Source organism: Oratosquilla oratoria, chromosome 37 (assembly GCF_046742065.1).
Source record: "Oratosquilla oratoria isolate Oo_2021 chromosome 37, ASM4674206v1, whole genome shotgun sequence".
Taxonomy (NCBI): domain Eukaryota; kingdom Metazoa; phylum Arthropoda; class Malacostraca; order Stomatopoda; family Squillidae; genus Oratosquilla; species Oratosquilla oratoria.
Genome location: NC_134813.1, coordinates 42,792,992 through 42,810,491, shown reverse-complemented (window position 1 = coordinate 42,810,491; position 17,500 = coordinate 42,792,992). Strand labels below are relative to the sequence as shown.

The following is a 17,500-nucleotide window of genomic DNA, read 5'->3' as shown; positions in this document are numbered from 1 at the left end:
AGTTGATCATATGTATGTGTAGCTTTATATAAATAAATGAATATATATATATGTGTGTGTGTGTGTGTGTGTGTGTCCATATACATCCATGTATATAGGATGGAGGTTTTCCCCAATGCAATTCTTATTACATTTAACAGCTAGTAACCCATTATCTTGCGTTCTAGCTGTTTTTGATATATTTTATTGAAAATTAGGTAGGGAGTAAAGGAGATCTTGAAAGGTTATCAGGAACCTAGAAAATTGGTGCTGATATGTGAGTGCATTACACGTTTCGAGACCTTAATCTTTAGTGCCGGGGTGCGAATCAACAACAGTTTTGATACTTACACAAATAGAACCCTTATAGAATATTTACACCATGAAATAAAAGTTCTGAAAGTCAACGATCACCTTGACATGAGATGCACAGCCTCCACGAACATAGAAAACCCAATACACTACATGTCAGAACACCCATATACGCAAAGAAACATCTAAAAAACACCCAAATACATATATTACACACAAATACTTTCTTTTCTTCCTCCACAACCACCAGCCTTCAGAAGCATATCCAAAAATTGAAAGACAACACATTGATGCATGCCAGACCCCCTCATAACCATCCCTCTGAATCCCTCCACCTGGCCGACCACATCCAGCCCTTCTAATTTACCAAATGAGGCTGGATGACCACATCACAGATAAGTGTCTAGAGTGCAACACTTCAAGCCATACTATACAACACATTATGGAAGACTACATTGTATTCGATAGCGAACGCCAACAACACAAAATACATTCTATAAGGGATTTGTGGGAAAACCCCGATCCAGCCATACCGTTCCCCAGGGAGACGGGTCTTCTCGGTCAGACAGTCTAGGGAACGACAAATACAACAGCAACAGATGTACCATCTTCTAGCGAATTTGTGGAGAGTTGTGGTAGGTATGTAGGTTAGTTTAGGGGTTCTATTTTGTTAAAGACATGTCAGACGATGTGTCTATTTTGTCACTGTCATACCAATATCAAAAGACAGAGGCATTCTTGGTTGTTCTTCAATGATGTAGAGATAAACTATTTGTAGCTTTTGGTCTTATTGCCTCGCCTTCGTGACTGGTGTTTTCCATCCAAGGAGGAACGGAGAAAAAGATGGCGGTTGCCAACAATATTTTAGACATTATAATTCAAACATTTTCTGTCTATTTATTTACAGTTATATACATTATGGAACTGAGTATGGACACTCAACATTTATTTCACCTCTACATAAATTTCTATATACAAGAAGTAATGAATTATAATAACTTATATCGCCGCCGGTCGGGATGCGGGTGGTTTGACGGTTGATTTCTGAGGTCAAGCCAAACTGACCGCGGGTCACATCACATAATAGGTGCCCCGTTGAATGCTTGCTCATACCACCAGATCTGACGTCGTGTAGCTAATACATGCGCGTGTGCACGTTAGTGTAGAATGAATAATTGAAAATCTACAGGCATTTCTTGCAACAGTCAATTCTCTTTTGGCCATTGCAGCTAGTATACGACATGACTTCTTTGAAGCGTTGTGGGTTTTGGATAGGTGTTATTTTGTAATGATATTTAGAATATCCTTATTGTGGTAAAATATGATAAATTAGGTCTCTTTCTTTTTGTCTTCTTGTCATAAGTTCATTTTCATTATGCCTTAAGGAGAGATTTATGTAAAATAATGTGACATTAGGTTCTATATGAATGGTAATACCAGAAATACTAGGAGTCCACCATAGAAGTCTATGTCAACAGGGCCTTAAACCACTCTTCGACCTGGACTGTTATAAGTAAAGAACGAGAGAATTACTCAAGTACTCGTAAACAACGGTTATTCTAATAAGAAAGTGATCTCACATTTAGAACATTACTGGGTCAATGGTACCAGAATCACAACAGAGCACAATCCGACTCCGACCATAATGAAGTGATCCGCTACTTTATAAATCTCACATGTCATCAACATATAACCTTGACAGGTGAATCATGAATGGAATAATACATATGAGCATATACACAGTAGACGAAAAAATATTCAGTTTATTATATATTATTAGATTAAAATGACACCTCACTTATTATTATGTAGTAACATCTCTCCTAGACCCATTACGTTTCAAAGAAGCCATTTCATCTACAATTCACAATACCCAAAAAGAAGACTGCACGATTCTCTCTTCTTACATTAGTATGGCATAGACAAATGTGTAACGCTGTCTCATATAATTTTCAGATTAGAGCTTTCAAAATCAAACTATATACGCGCCATAACAATACCCTTAAAATGTGACCTCTACCATCCTTAGCTAACATTTCTGTACGATTTGTATCACTGTGACCTTTCATAGATACTATTCCACTTGTATATGTATTCATGTAAATTAGAAATTATTAAGCAATTTAATACGTGATGATAGAAAAGTCTCAAATATATTCCACAAATAGTACTTTTTTTTCTCCAATGAATTTTGGAGAACATCGAGAATTCCATCAAGAGCTTAATAATGCGTTTCTCGCCGTCAGGTTTAATGTGTACATATATGCATACATACTGCATATGTATACACACATACATAAACCTATACATGCATACATATATACAGAGAGACAGATAGGCAGATGAGCCGTGAACTTGATATATGCACATGAGAATATTGATATACTCAATTTCTTTTCCGGCTAATGATATACTACATCTCTGTTTAAGTATAGGGAGAAGTGTAGTTAGTAGATTAGTATTCAGACACAACAAACTGGATCTAACCATAAGGTACTTTATAATTTTTTTTTCTATTTTGACTTCTTAGGAGTGCCGATGCTGCATTTACGAGGAACTGGATACGTAGAATATCGCCTTTATGAGTGGAGAAATCGCGTCCAGAGTTTCAGCAATCGAATCGTCATCGAGTTTTATGTATGTGGTATTTCTAACGTGGCCGTAAAGTGCCTGAATTCTAATACTCTGCTCTTGTTAGTACTTGTTGACTTTATTTTTAGCTAGATTTTTGTTTCCACGTGTGGAAAAGATATATAAGTGGGAGTGAGGGATGTCTATGTGGTTTTTCAATATTTACATGGGAGTAACTCAAGTTTTCGTTTTATATCTTTATCAGACCAGAATTCCTGATGCAATCCTGTTTTATGCATCGTCTGAGTCTCCCGAGAGGCAATACATTGCAGTTTCCATCACAAAGACCGGAAATATTTACATCGAACTGGACCTTGGTGGGGGACCAGTCCACTACGAAATCACTGATGACGTAATGCTCACATGAATTAATTCCCAAAATTTTCTTTATGGTTGCTATAAACTCAATCTTTGATAATAGACAGATAATACTTTTGTAACTGGAATTCCTGTCATCTAAAAAAAAATCCTCAATTTCTTCAACAGGTGACCGATGGGAATCTCAATTCTTTAGTCCTCATTCACTATCACAATAAGGTGGAGGTCTTCAAAGATTCCAGGAATGAGGTGACTCTGGACATTCCAGGAAATATCAATTACTTCCACCTGGAGCCGAATGTATATGTTGGTGAGGTTCCTGGTATTAACAAAGGTATGAAATTGCACTACCCATTATTTTTTTAATTTCTTTTTGTATACAAAAATATATTGTGTACGGAAAAGAGGCATTGATAATAACACACACACACACACACACACACACACACACACACACACACACACACACACACACACACACACACACACACACACACACACACACACACACACACACACACACACACACACACACATATATACACACACATACACACACATACACATACACACACATACACATACACCCACACCCACACCCACCCACACACACACGTACACACACACACACACACACACACACACACACACACACACACACACACACACACACACACACACACACACACACACACACACACACGCACACACATACACTCACACACATATAAATATATATATATACATATATATATATATATATATATATATATATATATATATATATATATATATATAGACATATATGTTGATGAAGGTGGAAAAAGAACTCACGGGTCTAGTTCCGAGTTCCTGAGTTTATTCCTGACCGGTTTCGATCTATGCTTCTTCATTCCTCTGAAGAAGCATAGAGCGAAACCGGTCAGGAATAAACTCAGGAACTCGGAACTAGACCCGTGACTTCTTTTTCCACCTTCATCAACTTGTCACAATGTACCAGCATATATATATATATATATATATATATATATATATATATATATATATATATATATATATATATATATATATATATATATATTTATTTATATATATATATTTATTTATATATATATATATATATATATATATATATATATATATATGAGGCATTCTATTATGAAAAGGGGATCTTAAAGATACAAGAAAAATAATGAATTGAAATAAAAGGCATTGATGGTTTGATTTATTATAAAGAACTGTTAGCCTTATGACGTTACTGGTTTCCAGCGTGTAACCTTCCGGCGTATGTCGGAAACGATTCGAAGTGCCGAGACAATCTTCCCCGGTCCTACTACGACCCTTCCCAGGGCGGGTGTGGCGAATTCTTATACACTGGATGCGGTGGGAACGACAATAGCTTCTACAACGATCGCGAGTGCATGGCGGCTTGCCATGTTCCTGGTACGAGAGAAATATACAGAGGAATGATTCTCAACCCTTCACCTCTCATTTCCCTCGTCGGTTTTATGTATTCGCTCATTTACCCTTACGACACTTCCATACAAAAAATATATAGCCAAATAAAAACGTATAAAAACAAGACAAAAATAAAATCATTTAATGCCAAGGTTCTACGTATATAAATTTTGATGAAAAATTCCAGTCATGTGTATAATATGTACCTCACTAAGTATAATGTATTACAGAATCAACATTAAATTTTTAGGTATGATATATTCACCCCTGCCATGTAGTTTTTTGTGTGGTGATAAATTTATTTGATTGAGAATCATTGCTGTAGGAAATGAACATTTATAAGCTTCTTTTTTTGATAAATGTTAGTCATTATGCTGAAAAATATTGGGCAATTAGTAGTTAGTTTGCTAGCCAATTGTAGTTTTATTTAGAATTGTTAGACAGTTGCCACAAATTCGTTAAAAATATCTAACTACTAAATTATTACCTATCTGGAGAGGATGGGCGCGATTGCACATCCTACAGCTTCATCTTTCTTCTCTTATACACACTTCTATTGACTAATTCATACACTCTGTCACAGGCCTTCGGTCCCACAAAGGCTTCGTGGGAACCCTTCAGTCAGTCTTCATCAATGATGTGAATATCTTAGACGAAATGTTCGAAAGTGGATCCTCGACTCGCTACATCGGGGCTGAACTCTCGCCGCCTTTCTCTTTTGAAAAAGAAATTGTAAGAGAGTATCTCAGCTTACAGGACTCTATATGGGCTCTGTGGTTCTAACTAGGGTGCTATTGTACTCAATAAGAATTTGGAATTATAACTCAAGTTTCAGATAAATATCGTTTTTGTCCTTAGTAATATTTCTATTTCCAGTATAATCTTTCCCTTCTGCAACAGAGGTTTTTATAAAATCGATCATACTTTCCATAATATTTTGATTTATTTTCTGATTTTTTCTGCTCAGATTTCAAGCGTTCCCGTTTCCTTCACTACTGTGGATGCTTCTATGGTTCTCCCTTTGATTGAGCCACTCAACTTCCGTTTTGCTCTGTCGTTCAAGTCTAACCTGACGACGGGTATCCTTGCTTCAGGATACGTCAAAGCCTATGGCGTTAGGACAGAGTGGGAAGTGAGTTCTCAGTTTAAGTCTAATCATCCCAGATTCATATGGAAATGAGATACTGAAGGTTCAATATATATCTGGGCAGTATGTAACTGGACAATTTTTGGGCTCAAGTTCATTGGAAGATTGGATGACAAAAAATAGACAAATAGATAGAAATTAGTGGATGTCATTTAAATTTTCATCTACTCAAGTTTTTACATTATTTTTCTTCCCACAGATTCGTTATTTGGATGAGTACGTTTACTTCTACGTACACGACAATTTGTATAACATGAAGCTAGGCAAAAAGCTTGAAGTCAACCAATGGCATTTTGTGAGGGAATAAGTATTGTAGTATTTTGTCTGAAATAGCAATGTGTCTATATATATGGACAATATTACACTTAAGAAGTGGAGCCATATAGTAAAACGAGATAAGAAAAGTAGCAGAACGGGATGGTAGAAGAAGTTAAAATTGATCAGTATCATTTTTTTAATTTAGATTGATCCTCTAATGTAAGGGAATGCTGTGCGACGCTGATTCGTAGGGGTGTCAATAAAGTCCATAAACTATTGGCCGTAAGCAGTAAGTATCCCATACGGGGTGAATGAGCAAACGAAACACCAATTGAATTTACGTACAGTATAAATGTATATGGCTTCATTCTTTTGTGGAATTAACTGGGATCAGACTATATGATAAAATCATCTCCACTTCCTTTATTCGTAAGGTTGAGGTCGATTTTATGGAAGAGGAGGTGGTCATGAAGGCTGATGGAGCATCACCTGTTCGTCAGCCTGTAGCAGGAGAGTTCGTCTTTGAAAACCTGGTCTACTTAGGCGTGGGGAAATTAGATCTTACCAAAGGCACGTCATTTTTTTCATGAGAATTATATTTATGTATGGATGAATATACAATTATATTTAAGAAAAGAAACAGACTGCACAAAAAAGGTGAGTTTTGAGGAAGGGGTGTTAAAGTAGGATGTCATTTTTCCTAAGAATGATTTCACAAAATTAATAGAATATTAGTTAAACAGATCAACCTTTCCTAAATGTTTTCATACGCAACAAATTCAAATTTCATTTCTTGAAATGTATATATATATGTATATATATATATATATATATATATATATATATATATATATATATAGCTTCTGTGGTGTAGTGGTCTAGGGCGCTGTTACGGTAATCTACGGATGGCCGAGTGCAGTGGGTTCGAATCCTGCATGCAACTGTCATAAAAATTATCGGATATATATATATATATATATATATATGCACACACACATACTGGTATATATATATATATATATATAAATATATATGCATACATACATACATATATATATATCTATATATATATATATATATATATATATATATATATATATATTACAAAGGAGGGGCATGCCGACAGTAGACCTTTTGGTCTATAACTAGGTCGGATGTGGTAAAAAAAATATGATAATGATAAACAACTTACTCATACTCTTACTCTGCTGGTCTTCGGGCCACTTGGTGATCCAAAACAGCTTTCGAAGCGTCTCGCCATGTCTCTCTGTTCTGTGCCACCTCATTCCATTCTCTTGGTTCTATTCTGCATATCTGCACTTCTTCAACGCATCGCCTCCAGCCTTTTCTAGGTCGTCCAAGTGGTCGTCTTCCACGCATTCCACTATTGAGCACTTTCTTTGGCCATCTATCTTCTTGCATCCTTGTGAATTGTCCTGCCCATTTCAATATTCTTAATCTTATTGAATCTCTAATATGGGGTTGTTTTGTTTATTCTCGAATTTCCCAATTATGTCTTATTCTCCATTCTTGCCTTTGGTTGTCATACGCGGGTCCTAATATTCTCCTTAAAATCTTATTTTCAACAACTTCAAACTTCTTCTCCATAGCTTTCGTAAGGGCCCATGTTTCGCAGCCTTACAATATGACTGGTCTCACTATTGGGTTGTACAGTCTCAGTTTTGTTGTTCTTGATATTGATTTTTTTTAAACAATTCTATTAGGCTGTAGTGATATCGATTCCCTGCTCCGATTCTGGCTTCCACTTCCTGTTTCATTCTTCCGTCACTGTTCACCTTTACTCCTAAGTATTCAAAATCTTTAACACTCTCTGTGTCCATCCTCGCAATCTGTACCCTTTCTGACAAATTAGACTCTCTTGCTACCTTCATTATCTTTGTCTCGCTCTCATTGATCTTAAGTCCAACACTTTCTGCAGCTTATTTAAAGAGCGCCGTCAGGTTTTCCATTTCTGTTTGATTCTCTATCATGATGTAAGCGTCGTCAGTATACACTAATAGTTTTATGTTTATGTCTTCCAATTTTATTCCTTCGTCTCTCGCATTCATACCACCTCTGATTATTTTTTCCATTGCCAGATTAAATAATAAATAAAATGAATAAATGCATAGGTATGGTCAAATGATAAACAAACAGGTGAATAGTAAATAGTAATAAATTGATAGATTAATAATAAATGAAAATTAAGCATATGATAATAAACAAACAAATAATAACAAACAAATAATATAGAATAAATGGCAGTCATTACAGCATCTTGCTTAGGTGTTTATTTAAACAAATCTTAAAGCATCAAACTGAACTACATTGCACTTTCTCTACAAGAAGTTTATTCCATCCATTAACTACACGGTTGGCCAAGTTGTTTCTAAATCAAATCTATTTCCTCATTGTTCGAGATCATTATTTCTTGTCGGATTCTCATTCAGTGTGAAAATATTGTCACTTTTGATGTTGTCAATTCCCTTTAGAATCTTAAAGACCTGTATCAAGTCACCTCTGAATCTATGCTTTTTTAGGGAAAACAGATTCATATGTTTTAGTCGATTTTCGTATTTTTTGTTTTTGATATTTGGAATCAGTTTTGTGGCTCGCCGTTGTACTTTTTCCAATCTGACAATGTCTTTAATGAGATTCGGTGACCATACGGAAACAGCATATTCCAAATGTGGACGAACTAACGATTTATATAGCTTGTTAATAAGAGATGAACTTTTGAAGTCAAAAGATCGCGCGATCAGTCTTAGTATATTGTTTGCTTTCTCAGAGGCTGAAATACACTACTTTGATGATTTTAGATCGTTACTGACAATTACGCCGAGATCCTTTTCACTATCTACTTTTGTTAACGAATTTCCAAATAACTTGTAATCGTACTTACTGTTATTTTTAACTATGTGCATTACCTTGCATTTACTTGTGTTAAATTTCATTAGTCACTTTTCAGACCATTGCTGTAGTTTGTATAAATCTTTTTGAATAATTAATTTAAGTGATCGTTTGCCAGTCCGCACAGCTTTGTATCATCAGCAAATTTGGAGACAATAGATTTTAGTCCATGGTATATATAATTTATATATATACTATGAATAGAAGTGGCTCAAGAACGGAACCCTGAGGAACTCCATTCGTAACATTTCTCCATATAGAAGTTTTTCCATTTAAAACAATTCTCTGTTTTCGAGCATTCAGCCAATTTCTAGTCCAACTTAATAGGCTACCACTTACTCCGTGAAATTATCAAGTTTGTACACGCCTTTCTGTAGGTTGGTATTTTGATTACATAACCTACATAAAGGCTTGTACAAACTTGATAATTTCATTTGTCAAGAAATTAGTAAGATGATATCAGGTAAAATGTAACCCAACGAATTGACCTAATGTCGCCCTATATCATTAGTAGAAACAGTGACCCTGGCGACTGTGACCTGATGTCGCCCCACCATCTTAAGATAATTGACAATGACCTTCCGCTCTCCAGGGGGTAATTGGTCGCTACGCTTATTCAAACTGTCCTTGTTCCTTTGTATCATGTATATATTTTCTATGTATTCCTATCACTATGTACTTGTTGCACTGAAGATGTAATATACGAAAGCGCTCAGCTTCGTTAGTTTCTTTTTTCCAAGTGGTCTACTTTGCATAAGTGAACACACATACCCGTGTTCATATTAGCACATATGTACAAATATACATACATACATATATATATATATATATATATATAATATATGCAATAAAACACTAGGAACGTGTGTTTTATAAATGCAAGGTAACCACTTAAGAAAATAAACAAACGAAATAGAGCGCTTTCGTATATTACACTCCAGTGTAATATAAACTGAAGATGTAATATACGAAAACGCTCTGCTCAGCTTGTTTACATTTTTAAGTGGTTACTTTGCATATATATATATATATATATATATATATATATATATATATATATATATATATATACAAATATATATTCACATATATCCATATATATATATATATATATATATATATATATATATATATATGTACATATATATATATTTCAATCGAGGTTAGTAATTCTGGTTAACGTTAATGGGAGTATAACAGAAGAAAAATGTAGAACAGGAAGGCAAAATAAGAAACTGCTTGGGCCATGTGTATTGCGATTTTTTTTATCTGTTTACTTTTAGTTCAAGGAATGATTTATCTTGTCAGAACAAAATTATATATTTCTCACTTTTTGTCAACATAGATATGTATATATATATATATATATATATATATATATATATATATATATATATATATATATTAAAAACCTGCCTCCAATGCTCACCATACCACTAAAAATTCTTTCTAGAAAATCGCCAGTTTGCTCTAACAAATATGGTACATTTTTTTTTATGGATATAGAAGTATAGTAACATTACTCATTTTATCAAATGTATACCTCATAATGCATTCTACAATTCAATGATCATTTAGCTTTATCACTACATAATTAATACGAGTTGACCAGATTCCTCTGATTTTATCTAACCAGGATTTATCGGATGTATGCGTTTGGTCGACATCAGCAAAAAGAGAATCGACCTGAGGACATATGTGGGAACTTCCGTCGCTTCTAAGGATGTCACGATCGACAATTGTCAGGTTAGTAGAATGTCAGTATCCAGACGACGAAGAAGACAGTAACAAGTTACTGATCATGAAATGTTCGTGTTAATGACGACTCCAAATCTGTCTTTGACTTCGATTCCAAAACCAGCTCCAGCTTCGATTTCAGCTCCAACTCTGACTTCAACCACGACTCCAACTATAACTCCAACCATAACTACGACCACTACAGTGGCCGCGACCACTCCCAAGATTACGCTGTAACCGTGGAGGCTAATTAAAGACTAGGAGGTTTCTTATAGTTATCTGTAGATAGTAAATTCATTAAATAAATTAGACAACGTAGAGATGTTGAAATGGAGATCCAGGGAGAAGAGGGGTATTTAGACTCTCCGTGGAAGAGATGATACTTTTATTGGACAGCAGGACGTCCTTATGGGTGTATAACAGGGAGGCTGTTTGGTAACCCACTTCCTGTTGGTGGATGTGGTTGGGTAATGTAGGTGGTCAGTCAGAGCACTTCACGATCTCATGACCAAGACCTCATGTCTTCTGGGCGAGTATTATAGTATAGATGGATGGCATCTTGCTGATATCAGTTCCGTTCTCAGAATGTATTGAAGCGAAATCAGGTTGTAAAGAGAGGGAAAAGGGGTGTTGCTGAGCCGGCGCAACTTCCTGGTGCTGGGCTTGCGTCCCGTTGCATCGTTTCAGGGAACTTGTGATTCGCGCGAAATGTCCAGCGCATTACGGAGCATGTGGCGAATAATTGCGACAAATGGTACCCCACTTTCTGATGGTGGTGGACGGATATACGACGACACAATCATTACCATGACCGTCAACTACAGCCACAAACACAACCACAAATACAACCACAACCACAATCACAACAACCACAACTACAACTGCAACCACAACTGCAACCAAAACCACAACCGCGACCACAACCACAACCATAACCACAACCACAGCAACAACCACAACCCCATCCATAGCCACAGCCACAAGCACAAACACAACCATAATCAAAACCACAATCACGACCACAACTACAACCACAACCACAACTACAACCACAACTGCAACTACAACTACAACTACAACTACAACTACAACTACAACTACAACTACAACTACAACTACAACTACAACTACAACTACAACTACAACTACAAAATACAACCACGACTACAATTACAACCATAATCACAACCATAACTACTACCACAACCACAATCACCAACACAATCATGAGCACGACCACGACATAGATAATGGGCCGTATTCATAAAGAAAAGGATATGCTTATACTTGCAAAATATGAAGGAAATCCTTCTACTTGTATTCATAAAAAATTCAAGCAAAACCTTTTACTTGTCGAGCAAAAGCATAACCTTATAATCGCATAAAAGTAAATGGTTATACATAAACGAGACCCTTTACTTCAAATAAAGAGCATATGCTTCAAGAAGGCTGAGTCTGGTCAGTAGCAGACTACAGTTAGAAGTGAAAGGTTGTTTTGTCCAAATCTCAGCACGATGACAGAGTTTGTGGATGTGAGGCATGTTAAACATTACATGCCCCGTTTACCTACACCTGATCGTGATTTTAAGATGTTATTCCGTTTTGAAGAACAAAATGTACAGTGGCTTGCGGACAGATTTTTAGGCACCAATGAAGAAACTCGGGGAGGCGCCTTGTCATCTGTCCATAGAATGAAGATATGTTTGCGTTATCTCAGTGATCCTGGCTATCAAAAAGGTATCGGTCAAGAACTTGGTGTTCGCCAAGCTACGGTATCACGGACTGTGAATGCAGTAGTTGATAGCATAATTGCTCATGCGAATGAATGGATAAAGTTTCCAACTACCAACAGCGAATTAGTAGAGGCAAAACAGCTATTGGTGTCATCGATTGTACTCACATAGGGATACCGAAACCAAAACTCCATGGAGATAAGTACTTTCTCACCTTTCTCACCATACACCAGGTAGGGCGATGCCCTGTCAGCGATGGTGCCTCACGAAGTCCCTCCACAAGTCCCTATCAGCATACAGCTGCACACTCTCCACCTCTTCCATAGTTCTTCCTCTTGACTCTATGGCTTGTCTGATACCGTCTCTCCATCGAAAAGGTCGGTCTACCCTGAATGTTCAAGCCACTTGTGATGCCAAAGAAATGTTCACTAGTGTTGATGTTAGTTGGCCTGGATCCGTGCACGACTCGAGGATATGGAGAAATTCACAAGTGTGTTTACAATAAGAACTAAACGTAATGTTGTGCTACTTGGTGATGACGGGTATGGGATAGAGCCATGTCTCATGACTCCATTTCGGAATCCTACATCTCCTGCTGAGGTAAAATATAACAAGCTTTTCAAAAAAGAAAGAGTAATAATTGAGCGATGCTTTGGCCAACTCAAACGCAATAGTAAACTCGTGTACGGGAAACGGGGACATCACATCAGAAATCTTACAAGTTATGACACGTTCAAACATGTTACTATGTAACCCGGCGCTCCCGAAACACGAGTCATTCTTTTACTTCTGCTTGGAGGATATCCTCCCAAGTATAAGGTAATCATTATGAATATGGAAAGAAGGATATGCTTATACTTCTACCTTTTGCTTGAGAGCATTACCTTATACTTCTACCTTATGCTTGCAAGGATATCCTTCATTTTTATGAATACGGCTCAATGATGTAAAGGACTAGAAAACTGACCATTACGTTAATGCACATCATTTCTTAAGCACTATCGATTGATTCAGTTGTGATACTGACAAACAAACGTGCTGCAAGCTGTGATGATATTTACACTCATGTATTCAATGAAAACAAAAAAATACAACAATTAATTCTATAAGACTTGTAATCTAATAACCGCTACCATAATTTAGTACGATAATAAAGACTCCTTCATTATAGGTACCACTTATTAAATCTATCATTCTGCTCAATATTATAACAAAGGGATTACTGTCAACTTTTGATTTACCATCATCATCATATCGGTTCATACTGTCTTTAGAATTTGGAAATCTCTAATATTCAAGATGGAAATCAGTTTCTTGAATAGATATATGATAACAATAAGATATAATTCAACTATCTGGAATTTCTTAAATTTCGGATGATTTTTTCCGGGTATTCAAGATTACCTATAGAAAGAACCATTTGTACTTATAAACAGTACAGTCAATAGTATACGTCACCATCGTATTTCCTTGTCAGCTTTTTTTTTTTTGTGTAATTGTTTGTGTAATGAGATTGATAATACTTTTAAAAGCATATGTGCTCATACCCAATTATCAATGATTGTCATCACTTCTCTTCATACATCATCCTTAGTACGGAAGTGATTTTAAGAAAAATAATATATCGGGTAGTATTTCCATTAACTTGACGTTATGGATCACTGTCTTATATCCTGGTTTTTGCGAATTCGTATCACACTTTTTACCGTCATTTTGTCTGCTCCTTCTGCAGGTTTTGGGACCCTGCTCTCGTCCCTCGTCATGCGAACACGGCGCCGAGTGCCATGTGTCTGGTGGTGATGTTATCTGTTCCTGTGGTGACACGGGCTACGTGGGCAAACGCTGTCACTTCTGTGAGTAAATGAGGAAGAACGGATGCCGAGGATGACGGTTTATTACTATATTGTTGAGTTACTCATTTATCCATTTTACGGGGGATGCTGGTGAGGAGGGAAAGGATGATGATGAAGGGTGAGATGCTAGAGGGAAGGAGGATAGGAGGAGGAGGTAAGATGGAGAAAGAAAGAAGAAAGAGGTTCTTTACCTTTTTCTTCTTCAAAGGTTGGCAAAAGGAGGTTAAAAGGAAGAGTTAAGAGGGATAAAGGAGGGAAAAGTAAAGAAATAAATGCATAAACAAATAAACAAATGAAATTAAAAATAAGGGGAAGAATTAAACCTAAATGGCCATATGAATGATACACCCTAAATGATAATTTACGTTTAGACATTTCTCTTAAGATAAGAAGATATGGAACTATTTTATATAATGAAGTTCAGGTAATGAATGATCATTACTTGTAAACTCTAATACCGTGATGCATTGCGTAGATTTTATTGAAACAAATAAAAAAACTCAATATCCCATTCACACGCAGTTAAAAGTGAGAAACCAATGGTAGGACAAAACCCTGTCATTTGCGGCAAACCGTTGTTTTGTTTAGGTCGGCGTTGGGTCTCTTCCCCACCTAGCCAGGGCTGTCGGTAACCAGTGCGACATAGCCCGCAGCGGGTCCCAGGACTCGAACTCACCTGTTCATGAGTTACCACGCTGTCCTACTGGAGCAAATACCAGAATTTTTTATTTAGAAGAGTGCCAGGCCTCAGTGTAGATGGGATTGTGATACAGTGAGACATCGTTCATTGTGGGATCAGCACTTTAGTGAGATAGAAAATAATTAGTGACATTTGTCACAAGATATATTCATTGCACTGCAGATTTGAAATGTTTGAGTGGGGTAGAAGACGGAGGAGAAATAGAAGATGAGAACAAAAAAGAGTAATAAGAGAAATGGAATAGAAAGAAGAACAAAAACAACAACAACAACAATAACAACAACAACCTCAAAACCACCAACAACAATATCATCAATATCAACAATATCATCATCAACAACATCAACAACAACAACAGAAAAATGTATCTCGGTCAGCGAAAAATCAGTAAACATATTAATCACTCTTAACAAGCCCCAGCATCTCAGTCTTGCTGCCTATTAACCACCCCCCTTTTACTGACACATGTCCACTCTGCTATCCTGCCCCACACATAGTCATGCACATACTTACAGACTGTTCAGCACCGGCAGCACACAAACATAACTACAACAAATAACTACAACTTCGGTGTCTCACTGACACCGTGGACTAAGAAACAACAACAGCAGTAGCAACAACAACAACAACAACAACAAGAGCTCCATTGTATCTTTCTCTCTCTCCGTTAGCCATTCACAAGCGATCCTGCGAGGAGTACAGGAACATCGGCTACACGACATCGGGCGTTTACAGGATCGACCTGGACGGCAACGGGCCCTTCCCTCCGGCCTGGGTCTTCTGCGAGTTCGGTGAAGAAGAGACGACCACAGTTGTTGAACACAACCTCGATGTAGAATATGTGAGTCTCCCGAGCTTGACACATAGTATACAGGAACTACACAAATATATATTTCCTTGTTAAGTATCTAATATATTTATCAATAGTTTAGTTCTGTTAGGAACTTGATTTTTAAACAAAATCTAACTAAAGTAAAACCATATATATATATATATATATATATATATGTGTGTTTTGTTAAAAACAACTGCGCATTCGGCGCTACAAAGCTTCTTAAGTAGACTTTCAAGTCTTCTGAACGTGGATTTCTGGTTTTCACAGGACAGACGGAATAATAGATTTCCAGTAGACATTAGGAACTTTAGTTGAGAAAGAGTGTACAGACGTTTCGCTAAACGCAGTTAGCATTTTCAATGTAATAGAGACATAGAGTACAGGACATAATAAGCATAGAAAGAAAGCTCTGGGAGAGGTCACAACGTAAGACACGGGGAGAAGTCACGACGTAAGACACGAGGAGAAGTCACAAACATGTGTGAGATGACGGGGAGATTTTGTTACTGTGGGGTAAATGTCCGTTGAGGGCCAAGTGTCCTCTGTTCCCATTAAGACAGAGACCAGGGTTGGTGGGCTTAACATAAACGGAAGTGGAGAAGTTGTCACCCTTTTGTTGAAGCAATACATCAAGGAATGGAAGAGAGCCATTAACGTCTTCTTCAGTTGTGAATTTTAATCCTGATGTTTCTTCAAGTAGGTTACGGAGTGACTCTCTTGATGTATTGCTTCAACAAGAGGGTGACAACTTCTCCACTTCCGTTTATGTTAAGCCCACCAACCCTGGTCTCTGTCTTAATGGGAACAGTGAGTGCCCCCAACGTTACAAAGATAGCACCATTAGTGCCTTCTTTAGGAGGGCACTCACCCACTGCTCACGCTGGACCTCCACTCAAGCAGAAATAAACAGGGCCACTCAAGTTCTAGTAAATAATGGACATTCTAATCAAGACTGCCAGCGTGTCTTAAAAAGTGTCATCAACAAATGGTACCATGGGCCTCCCACCCCAGTAGCAGCCGAAGGTGAGATTTTTACCTTGTTCTACCGTGCTCAAATGTCCACAGCTTACAAGGAAGATGCGAAGGTTCTGAATAGAATTATTCATCGAAACATACGACCCAAAAGCGAGAATGACAAGGTTCGTCTCTCTATTTATTACCGCAACCAAAAAACAGCTACACTTTTAATTAGAAACAACACTTCTCCTCGCCCCGAAGGTCCCGCTTGCACCAACGTAGTGTACAAATTTTCCTGCCCCCTAGAGGACTGTACGCCTCTCGATTGCTACGTTGGCCAAACGAGAACGACATTGTCGAGAAGAATGTCTTCCCACTTGTCTAGTGGAGGCCCCAAACTACACCTACTAGAGAAACACAACACACAAATCACAAGAAAACTTCTAGAAGACAACACCGTCATTCTCGCTAAGGAATCAGAAAAGTCTAGACTTTTCTTCCTGGAAACACTTATTATACGAGACATACAACCAACTATTAACAAACAAGTGGAAGCCCCTACATTACTCCCCAGCATGAAGCCCCTCCCTAGGACTAGTAGCACTCTCAACCACAACAACACACCTTCCATTCACACCGACACCCAAGTCACTCTCCGACGTTCCGCCAGAC

General features: G+C 37.2%; 1 protein-coding gene across 1 annotated transcript in view; it reads left to right on the top strand.

The window, feature by feature from the left end:
* Window positions 1–17,500, top strand: part of axo (axotactin) — a gene marked incomplete at its 3' end in the record, with an annotated part of 81,642 nt that overhangs the window by 46,156 nt on the left and 17,986 nt on the right. The window contains 11 exon segments of the mRNA XM_076175635.1: window positions 2,822–2,928; window positions 3,128–3,274; window positions 3,409–3,574; window positions 4,510–4,683; window positions 5,282–5,430; window positions 5,666–5,830; window positions 6,045–6,140; window positions 6,538–6,673; window positions 10,650–10,759; window positions 14,216–14,336; window positions 15,708–15,877. Coding sequence (XP_076031750.1) covers window positions 2,822–2,928; window positions 3,128–3,274; window positions 3,409–3,574; window positions 4,510–4,683; window positions 5,282–5,430; window positions 5,666–5,830; window positions 6,045–6,140; window positions 6,538–6,673; window positions 10,650–10,759; window positions 14,216–14,336; window positions 15,708–15,877 — 1,541 coding nt within the window.